The sequence below is a fragment of the Aphis gossypii genome, chromosome 1 (assembly GCF_020184175.1).
Source record: "Aphis gossypii isolate Hap1 chromosome 1, ASM2018417v2, whole genome shotgun sequence".
NCBI lineage: Eukaryota > Metazoa > Arthropoda > Insecta > Hemiptera > Aphididae > Aphis > Aphis gossypii.
In genome coordinates this window covers 51,201,109-51,213,589 of record NC_065530.1, presented here as the reverse complement: position 1 = coordinate 51,213,589, position 12,481 = coordinate 51,201,109, and the positions used below count along the sequence as shown (strand labels likewise).

The 12,481-nt window shown below is 30.3% G+C and overlaps 1 protein-coding gene across 1 annotated transcript in view; it reads right to left on the bottom strand.

Annotated features, from left to right (window-relative positions):
• Window positions 1-10,854, bottom strand: part of LOC114127468 (uncharacterized) — a 28,758-nt gene extending 17,904 nt beyond the window's left edge. Inside the window, exon 1 of the mRNA XM_027991708.2 lies at window positions 10,526-10,854. Coding sequence (XP_027847509.1) covers window positions 10,526-10,594 — 69 coding nt within the window. The 5' untranslated portion in view covers window positions 10,595-10,854. The remainder of the gene's footprint in view (window positions 1-10,525) is intronic.
• Between the last annotated feature and the right edge of the window lie 1,627 nt (window positions 10,855-12,481).

Below are 12,481 nucleotides of genomic sequence, written 5' to 3'. Positions count from 1 at the left end.
TAGTGTGACTTTGGCCGTGTGCGACGAGCGAGGGATGATTTTTACCCGAATAAAAGTGTACGCGACATTGCCGAGGAACCGCGTTTACGAGTATATTATTATTATATTATATATACGTATAGTACGTATAGCGCAATACAGCTATACTATAATAATTGTGTATACTGCAGAGACGTATATCCATCATCCGCGGTGTATTATTGTCATGCATACGATAATAATATATTTGTGTAAATATAATAACACGACGACATCAAAATGTTTTTGTATACTTAAATGTGAGCATAATAATATGACGTACAGGCTGGTAGGAGTTCCTCGCAATACGATTCTATTATATTATAGTTGTAGTGGTGTATTATGCAGAATAATATTATTTTCTTCTGCGGAAGAACATACCTCTGATTTGTGCAGAAATAAATGCTGTCACGTTGACTGCTTTCGGCTCGTCACGACGTTTGCTCATCCGTATTACAGTAGTATAAAGCTCCATTATACATCATGATGTTTGCGTGTACATTATATTATATTATATTTTACAAATTATTGTTTGTGTATGTGATTGTGGTTTTTTAATTAGTTGCTTCCTCGTTACACGTACAGTATTGTAAATCCCATCGATCTTAAGTCCAATGATATGCGCGACAATAATTATAATATATTGTAATAATAACATGCACTGGATAGAGACGCGTGAAGGGAGTGACAGGACTTTCCGGCGTGATTGTTTGTCATCATAACTCATAATCGATAACTTTTCTTTTCATTCAATATTTTCTTAGCTACATTTTTTCTTTTAAAATCATTTTTTTTTTTTTTATCTTAAATATACCATGTTATTCTATCAATCATTTAAAAACGCGGCCCATATGTAAGCGTTTTAGAAATACGATTTTGATTCGAGCACCACACAACAATATGTATGTATGTAGTATGCTATATGAAACGAGCGTTTGATTTTTAAAATTATTCGTTCGATTTAGACGATGTTTAAGAAATCAAATATTTTATCGATAACTATGTATACATGCATTAAATTTTTTTTACATAACGTCATATTTAGTTATTCTATGCCAATGGGCTATCTAGCAAAACGTGTTGATCGGTGTTAAAAGTAATTTTACGTAGTACGATACGTATGACGTGACATATGCGACAGAAGAATTTGCGGACTTTTTAAAATTTGTATTATTTGACCTTAAACGAGGAACAAATGGAACAAACTATATAGTAATTCCACAGAAATCAGCGCCGGGGAATGCTGAGAAAAATCTCATACCATGTATAATATGAGGGCGTCTGGAGAGTTGAAAAAAGTATTTTTATCGGCTTTTATCGTAAAACAGTAATCAAGTTTTATAAAATATATATATCATTCACTCATTCTCATGACATTTCTGCATTGTACATTAAAGCGGGTATTATATTTTGTATTGTATTTTCAATGATCTACTCATACGATATGATGTCTGTTTCAAATAACTTCTTTTTACTGATTACTGTTTATTTATTTTGATTTGTGCTGCGAATAAAGAATTAACACATAATTATTATCATGTATAATATAATATATGTATGTATATATAAATTTGTTTTTGGAATAAATATATAACATGCAATTTTCCCAAGAATAATGTTACAGATTTCTATCGTTTTGTAACAATTTTTTGATGTTTTTATTGATTTTTGAAAACTCTTGGGAAATCGACAAAAAAATATTCGATTGTATATGATTCCCAATTCACAAAGGCGTTGCATACATTTTTTAACGCATTTTTGCTACCTCAAAAAGTCATGACATCATGTAAATAAAACAAGTAATAGCTTCTTTATCGCTTCACCAAGAATCTAAAATTTACTGGCAAAAATTTAAAAAATGAATAATAATGGGATTAGAATGTTATATTTCCTTCACCATAACCACCGCATTTCACGTTTAATTTAAATAATATACTTAATAGTTGTATATTATCTATCTATATTCTTTATACAGTTAAGAAGGCTGGATTTGTTATGTTATACACAATACACATTAACGCAAATTAAACATACACAAAATTGTAAATAGGATGAACGTTTAGAATTTGATAAATATAATCGTATAAATATCTCGTTTGCTCAAAATCTACTTTTTATGGCTCTTCAACTATATAGTATTTTATTACTATAATATATTATATATACCAATTTAATAGCATTCCTCGAGCTCGTCAAGGTACCAACTATCTGTTTGTTGATTTTTTAAGTAATGAATTGCGATTTATCTTTTAACGTTTTATAGGTTTTTCGTTCTCATTGTGTATAGGTATTATTTATGTATTACGTGACATAAAATTATTTGAAAGCGTTTGTTTACATATTATTAAATTTCGTTTATTTCAACTCCAATTTCGATTGACATCTTGTGTTTATGTAAAAAAGGTATGTATACTTCGGTAAAGTATGTTGCATTTTGTTTTGCCTTGAAAACCCAAATATATTTATCTTTATTGAATATATTTGAGTACATCTCCAATTCTATTGAGGATTTCATAAACATATTTACCTTAAAACTTTATTTGCATTATTTGATATGGTGTCTTACAATAATATTATTATTTTTATTTTTTTTATATATACCTATTTTTTTATATAAAATGTTAAAACGGTTATTATAGTTGTTATTATATTTTCTGTTATGTTAATATAATATAATTTATGCTTTAGTTGTATAATTGTGATTAGTTACACTCTATTTTTCTGCAATTGAAACTCATTTAGTTATTCCTAGCTTACAAAACTGGTGTAGTCGATAAACTAATGATTTATAAATGATAAAGACATAAAATAGTATTATTTACTTGTGTTATTTATTGATTTTGATTTGAATGATATTTTTATTAGTCGTCAGATGAGAATAATTGATGCCAATCAATTTAGTAGTTTCCTAGTCTATAAGCCCATACAAACGTATATTAATTTATTTATACTTAAACACAGGTAGACGATATATTATAATAATATATATATTTATAGATAGATATGAGAACATTTTTAAATTGTAGTATTTTACATTCTTATAGGTTTTATGCAAATTAAAATGAAATATCGAGAAAAATTTGTTAAAATTTGTTATACCACTCTGAGGTTAGAGAGATAAAACAAATAGTGCTCCGACAGCCTGACATCCTTTATAATATTGAGTCGGTTTTCATCTATAAGAAACATAGAACAACTGCTGCAGTGCATCATCATCATTACCATCATCATTATTACCATCGTCTCATCCGCATTTGATGTGAAAATCGAATGGTATAAAATCGTTTTTATAGTGAAAAATTAAGTTCGTATGGAGTATGCGTGTTCATGAGGGAAGTTGCGTACAGTGTATACCATTATTTTTACATTTTGTGTTATATTTTACAACACATTAAAAAGTACGTATATCTACGATCGACATTAATCGATGATTTTATTTATTTAAAGTATTTAAATCATCACGATCGACATTCAATAATATTATAATTAAGCGAATCTGACGTTTATTATTATTATCAATAATAATAATAATAAATTATATTATCAAAACGGACAATTATATTATAAACTATTATAGTCGATAAGTCGATTAGAAATCATTAGCCATAATTTATGTGAAAAAACTATAGATGTTTTATAGGTTAACCGACATATAGGTGTAATATATATTACCTACCTATGCAGAATAATTATAATATGATAAATGACAATAGTCGTGTATTCTAGGCAGTATTATTAAAAAAAAAAAAAAAAAATCGTCAATCATTATTATTAATTATTAAATGAGGTTATATTGTAAAATGTGGTAAAATAGCTACACGTTTATGACATCTAGGTATTGTTATAATGTTCTCCGAAAAATCATTCGTAACGACTGGTTAATAATTATAAATGATTTCATTAATTTATGGTTAATAATAATATGTATAACTGTAGGTACGAGCAGTTACGTAAAATGTACAACTTTAATCGCAATTTTGAGTTTTCTTTTTAATTTTATTGGTTATTAATTATATATACAGTTTATTAGTTTTTTCAAAGGTTTTTGAAATTGTAAGTTATAATTTCAAGAACGTTATAATTTATAACGTTTTGGTCGAAAAGGTTTACAGCCTTTTTTTCAATAAGTTAACGTACAATAATTATTACTCCACCTATTAAGAGCCATGTTTTCATTGATTCGAATTATGTGAATATTATGAATAAGTTTTTTCCGTCATTGTCGCTCATAAAATATTTTCGAATAATTCGTAAACTTGGTAGCTGCCGTACAGTGTACTGTACTTATTACATAGTTTAAATAACATTTAATATTTTAGAAAATATTAACGTTTATGATAAATAATAACTATAGTTTTAATTGGTTACAAAATATTTTTGTAAAAAATAATACTGTAATAAATATATTCCAGACAAGTAGCTCATAAGTTATAACTAATAAGTATTTAAAGTTTTGTTGAGTGTACTGGACCAACATTTGCGGAGTACCGCTATAACATTCCACTCTACTCATCTAAACTTTAGAGTTTAAATACTTAAAAGTTATAACTTATAAACTATTCATTAAATTTAGATTTTTGTATACTGAAGTGTTCTCAAAACATATTCTCGTTTGGTGTAGACATTTTAAATGATTCTTGTCATTAAAAATAATAAAAATAAACGATAACGATAAAAATAATGAAAATCTATAATAATTTTTCCCAACGTTTATTAATGTTGTTTTATTGCGATTTAAAATTATTTAAAAAACTATTATTAATATTATACATTTACTTTAAACACTGAGTATTATACGTTAAATTTATCACTTGGTATAATATACTGTATTTAAGGGTGTCTGACGTTCATTCATATTAAGTTGTACATAATTTACGGGTGTTACATCAGTACAATACGAACATCTACGAACATTTATCCAAACAAGCGCAAAAAAATACTACATCTTAATTTTTAATTGAATTATTGGAATAATATAGTTATAGAAATAAGTTTGAATGCCGGGGAAATTTTAATCAGCTCGACAATGTTTCTCGAATCGTCAGTATAATATTGTACATTGTCACAGCTGCTGTCACATATCGGTAAAACCTACAAAGCCTCAAATCATTATTTCAAAAATATTTTAGACGCACTCATCCCATTAATATAACCCTTAGTTAGGACTTAGGTTCAAACATAGAGTTGTTTATTTGTTAGTTAAAAATTAGTCAAATTTGTTTGATAAAATAAATTCATACTATATTTTATTATTGTTATTAACTTTAGAGCGAATAACGCCTTACCATAAAACGATGAAAATAGGTTTATGGTATAAAATATTAAATAAGTAATGTCTCAAAATTAATCTACACATTTTGAAATTTTCATTATGAAATTTATTGCGTTTAGTAAAATCCATAGTATAATGATCGTCCAAATTTGAGTTTTAGATATCTTTAAAAAATAACGGTGTTTGTATATTTTATAGATTTTCAAATTCCAGTATCAACTGTTTTTGTAAAATCTTGTGTTAAATTATCAAATTGATTTTGAGATTTGAACAGTAAATTAGCAACCCCAGTTTTGAAATTATCTCCCTCATAATTGATGACATTTGTAAACTAAAAAAAGGATTTCAGCACTCCCAGTTTTTCATCGAAATTCTGCCAATAGGCGTCATAGAAATCGTTATTCATCGCCGTGTTGAGTATTATATGCCGTCCCTGATTTTTATTGAAAATCTATCATACTAACTTACAACCACGACATCGACGCGTGTCTTTCGAAATTGTTGGCGTTAGGAAATAGAAACTCTACGAGTCACATGCGCGCCGGCATGGTATAACGTGCAATAAATTACTTTTATCAATGGTTACCGAAGTGTATTATTCATTTAGTTATCGTACAATTGGCAATTACATAGGTGCTGTTAGTACCTACGACTGGATCAAAAACTTACATTAACTGAAAATATCGTTCTTACCGACAGTTGTTTGTGACGGCTCACGTCCGGTCGAAAATAGAATGCCACATTAATTATCGGGAACCACACGAATCGACCCTAAAGACGATCTAAAAAATATTAATTTCTTTAAAATTGTCGACTAAATCAATTATAAAATCCAAACCTTTATTCGAACAATGTTTCCTATTGATAGTCTAATATTTCTGTCGAGGAGGGGTGTTACATTTCCATTTCACTCCCCCGAGCTTTCTATGACCACCATAGGTTTGTCCCTGATTAATTCCTTTTACAGCAAATATTAATACAGTTAATACACTTTTACACAAAATTGTGAATTCAATTATTTGTTAGTTCATGTGATCCAAGTTTACTCACAGCTTTTACATTTTTTTAATTCACTGCACACTCCAGTACAATTTTCTATACGTTTACGATAAAATCAATGATAGAAAATTTATAAATACTTGACAATTAATACATTTTTCTCTATCAAATTTGTTTTTACTGTTTCATCGTATACACGTACTAAATTAATTTTTTATCGTAAAAATTGACATACTTTATAAAGAGAGAGATGGAATAAAATTAGTAATTGAATACTTGACTAGCTATAGTTAATGAAAGTATACCGCCGGGCCGCTGGGTTGAAAGTATAATAATATAATATAATATGTACCTATAGCACGTTTGGTGAAACACTAAAATGATTGAAGTGGTAATTCCTTTGTTATAATAATAATATTATCTAATTTAATTATCATTGTATTATAATATACGCGGATTCAATATTCGCAACTTCGATTAATAACAATAATGAACTGATAAAATTGACATATGTCGAACTACTCACTAATGCAGGTATTATATAGATGTAAATACGTCATGTTTTAGCTGAAATAAAACTAAAAAACATTGTGTAAGCATTTTGTTGTATTTGTTTTGAACAAGACATGGGGTACCTGGTAGGAAGTGGTGTACACTGTTGGGAGGAGAGTATTTGGGTGTTTACCCCCTTTCTCTCTGAGTTTTTTTTTATAGTACACTTTTTCATATTATATTATTTAGGTACACTCAAAATATTTAATAAATACTGTTACAGAAATAATTGTTTAGGAACTATTTCATTTTTAAATAAATAAAATATGATCCCGAAGCATCGTAATAAATTACCTTTTTATTATTATTATTTATATTTGAATTATTTTTTTTTTCATTTTGTTGAAAATATATACGATAAAACCCGAAAGACTAGTTCTATATATTTGATGCACACTTTGTTTTATTTTTAGTCGTCGTACCGCCCACAGCACGGTAGTTATACGTACGACATTAAGTAAAAAATATGCTGCAATCACACCATCGCACACGATGTACCATTAGTGAGATAATAAGAAATGTGTCGATATATCACCTCTTTACAGTTATACATTTTTTTCCACTATAACAACCGCCGTTTATATAATAATATTATATATATATTTATACATTGTACGTCAATAGCGGTATATATTATTGTTTTCAAACACACTCGCGTTCCAGTCTAAGATGTTTTGATAAATGTATTCGGGATACTGTAACTCAACACGTATGACCCCATCAGCTGTAATAGAATATGGTGTTTTCAGAGCACTTAGGAAATTGTATTCGTCTCGAGTTTCTAAGCACACGAGTTTCTGTAATGCATGCGAATTTATATAAAATATTATTATTAAACGAAAACTTCGACGTCGACCGAACGTCTATAATAACTGTTCCGCGTGTAGGGGTAGGTACAATTTTTATGATTATTATCGATACTGTGAAGGGTGCCCGGAGCCGCCCCGCGTGTATTTATTATATTGAAAATCGCTTTTAACGGAAATTGTTGATGATAGTATACCAATCGACTCGCACGTTTTTTGAAACTCTTCTCACATGACGCATCTATATTATTTAATTAAATTAAATTTTCGTGTCGTGGTTATTCGTAAAACAATTATCATCGAAATTGATTGACAAGCACGCGATTTGACAAGACCGCAAACGCATTTATTGTGTAAGACTCGATCTAACGGTCAGAATATCGGTGTTTGCTTACATTATCACGTGAGGCATCTAACACGCGCATAATGACATTATAATATGATATCAGATATTTATTATCATCATGATGTTATTATTTTATTACATAGCACTGTGTTTACGCCTCGTGGCCCCGTAAACAGGAGAACACCCATTAATAACATTATAATACGTAATGTCGTGTACACCATATATACAATGCGGCACGTATATTCCCAAAGTTCATTTTTACAAATCAGACTTGTCAACTGGTAATACCTAACTGTATTACTATATTCTTTCGTCTCGGCGTACACGGTTCTCTGTGCAGACTTTATTATATATAATAATGACATATATATTATTTTATTTTATGTCGTCACGCGGGAATGGCGTGTACGAGGGAGTTATTACCGGAAGAAAAACATATTTTCCACCTGGGATTAAGCACGTATTATATATACTTTTGTAAAACATTGCAAACGTATAAAATGGAAAATAAACATTAACGGATCTTCCTACACAGTGTCGTATACGTTGTTATTATTTTCTACGCAACATTTAGCTGGCAGCTGGTAAGGTTTAAAAAATATGCATACGACGGGTCGTCGTCAAAATGTTTTGAAATATTATCAGGTATTATCGTCTAATATATTATATACCACTATGTTCGGTTCGATAAAATTCGGGATACGGATGTGTTGGTAGTGTTGACGTGAGAAAAAAAGTCGTATATTACGAAAGTGCTTGCTAAAATGCTTGTAACAAATGAGCAAACGCCGTTCACGCATATATATATATATTATTTTCTCGGAGTTTGGTAGTACTATAATATATTATAATAATATTATCCGTATAACAACTGAAACCCATTAGATTGTTTTTGAACGAAATACGATTAGACATTACGAATTTCAAGTTTTGGTCGGCACAAGATTTAAATCGTAAACTCGTGTAAGCGAATGCGAGACCATTTTGATCGACTTTGGCACAGTTCCATTTTGAATTTGGTGGAACAGTGCAAAAGATTGGTTAACGCAGCATAAAAGGTATAATATTTATGTATATACCCTCCTCGACTACTTGCATATAACAACGGTTAATCTGTTTTAAATGTATAAATATGTGTATAATGAATGTTTATATTATATTAGACAGTAACGAGTAAATGTTAGTTTAGGGAAGGTTTTTTTGTAATTTAATATATTATGATGTATAAATTTAATTAATATGCGATTATTCCCCGTTTTTTTAAAAAACTTAAGTTTTATAAAAGTATAGTATTTTAAACTAAACCATTTTTATGAGCGGACGTTTTATAAGAATACAGATATTTCATATTAGAACTTTGAACGTAATTTTTGTTGAAAAATAATAATAAAACCTTTTTTTTCTATAAATTTTCAAAATATAAAATGTAAATTAAAATTTTACTCTGACGAATGATTTTTTGTTTTTTTTTTTGAAAGGTAATTTTAAGCATATCTAAATTAAATTTCACTTTCAAACTATATTTTACCATTTATACATATTGTTATAACCGCAGTAAGTGTACCACTGTACATCTGTATCGTATAACGCAGCGATGGTTTTACTGAAGGCGTGATTGGGTCAAATAATAATGGACGAGTACCTATATTTTATAATCAATAAAATATAAAATCAAATTACTTCTTTTGTACGGTGTACACATCAACGGAAAAAAGTGAGATTTGTATGTATATTGTATATACAAAATATATTCTCCGCCTTCTTCATGATACTTGTTAAAAAGTACTCTTGGTAGGGTGTATCTATACATATGTTACACTAATATATTTCGTAAAAGTAGGGGAAAAAATTTAAAATTCTAGTATTGCTACCATACTGAATTATTATGTGAAAAAAAATCACAATTCTTCAGTTACTTGGCTTATTTAAGAAGCCCGAATGATTGATAATATTTTTATTATATTGTCGTAATAATATTGTACTGTAAATTTAAATTCGCGGTAGTCGCGTCTGACTGAGAAAAAATGTATAAAAGGAAATAATAAATAACGAGTTTTTATTGTACTCTTTATGAATGTTTGAATTCCTGAAAACGAAGATGTCGGTTAGGTTAGATGCTGATTCGCTTTTACTCAGGGTTGTATAAACATATATTATGTGATGGTGTCTGTTATAACTTATAATATTATAATGATATATTATACGTTTTCCAGTATATTATGAAAATATTTAAGTGTATTGGATATTCTGTGGGGGACGATAGAATGTACGCGCACCTATGTAGTATAATAATAATGCGACGTTTATACCTGTCGATGAAACAGTCTTTTGTGGAATTTCTCCGAAGGTATATTCATTCAAAGGCACGTAACACACTATTATTATATATTATATTTCTCGCAGTTGAATGGGAATAAGTAACAATATAATGATGATAATAATAATAATAAAAAAAATATATCTAAAATATAATAATAAAATATAAGGGTAGAATAAATCGTTTTTCGGGGTTGTGAGTGCGTGTCTTACCGGCGGCGGCAGCAGTGGCGAGGCTGCGATGGATAAAATACAAACGACCAGGTAGTTCGTCCAAATCATCACGACGCTGCTGCAGGTATATTGTATTATGATGTCTTCGACACGTACTCTTTATATTATGTAGGTATGTGTATATAGAATGTGTGCAGTATTACAGTCGGTTGCCCGTCGATTCGAATGTCCGTTCACAGACTGATGACGGTAAAAGGCCAGTAGTGTACGATATAAAATTTTGGGTTAAATGAAAAAATAAAAAAAAACAACCAAGACAGAATTGAATTTGATACGAAAAAAACGTGCGCACACCAGATTAGATACAATTGTCTTCGTTTCTATATCATATCTACCGACACTATAATGTGATGTGTTACTTAACAACGTTACAATAATGTTCATCGCTGCCCTATATTACACACGCGCATTGTTCGCCGTTATCTACCCTTGCGGTTATTCCTGTGCATTGCTCGAGTTTGTTTATTTTTCAACTCCAATATTATACAACGTAGATACATAATAACATTATTATAATCGTATGTACGTGCTGTTATGTCCTATAGAATGCGACGTGTGCGGGTGAGAATTTCTGTCGATCGATGTTACGATATTATAATACTGTGCAGTACATTATACGCGTTTATAATACACTACACACAGGTGCGCTTAATAACACGCGCATCGTAGCGATAATAATGTCCGGCGGTCGTCGCGAGCGGAAACCACCTCGGAGAAATCTGCTTACGGGTGACGGCAGGCGTACGGACGTACAATAATAATAATTATTATCACCGGAAGCCTATGTATCCGCGTATAGGCCGTATCTTCGAGAGTGACCCAGAAATTATTATCTGATAAAGGCAGTGCACAGCACTGTTGTTGTTTCAATAACCCTCGTTTGTGTGTTAACTGCCGTGAATAGAGATCAGACACGACCGTACCGTATACTATGTATGTGCTTAGACTGTATATACGTATATAAAATAATATACCTACTGCCGAGTAGAAGCGGCAGCAGTCGTAGTAGTAACGGTCATTAGCAGTAGTATACTATTACATATTGCATATTATATATAAATATATAGTCATAGAGAGAGAGAGAGAGAGAGAGAGAGTTTATATATAATAAACGTGTATGACTGCGTTTCAATGACCGTAAATGCGATGGGTTTGCGATGGTGTACACATATATTATTGTGTATATGTGTGTGTGTGTGTGTGTGTGTGGTCCGAGCACAGCACCGTCCTATGCTCCCATCAAGCACATAACACGGTTTACGTATAGTGGTAATATATGTATATATAAATACGAATTACCCACACGCGTATTTTTTATACTCGTCTAAAGTTCGTGTGTTTTCTGCGTCGCAAGTTTAGAAAACCGCAATTCGAAAGATCCGCTGTAGTATAGTGTACCTATATTATATACACGCGTATGTGCAGAGCAGTAGTAGTTTCCGTAATAGCGACCAGTTTAGAAATAGTGCTGTAGTATAGAGTGTAATAGTCGTTGTGAATTTCTCTTAATTACACGCGCAGCAGCTGTTGTTTTACGATTTCGAAAACCATAAATAACCGGACGCGCACCGGAGGCGTGGTTTTTTCTACTTCCCCTCGGTTAGATTGGATTTAATTTTTGAGACGATTGTCGCACCCGAAAAGATAGCTTGTCGGGACTCGTTGTTAAGACCTCATAATAACAATAGTAAGTATTAGGAAACCGTCTTTGTGTAGACAAATTATTATTATCACCACAATATAAAATTTGTATAACACAATATAATACGAGTATTTGTGGGTCATCGCTTTCGTCGAAGAATACACATGCATTACTGTAACTTTTCCGACGAGTGGCGGTTAATCGTCTTAAGTTTACATTCCTATGACGACAAATAAAAATATTTAGCAAATAAAATTAGGCAAGTATTGATTTAGTCGTAACGCGACAGTGAA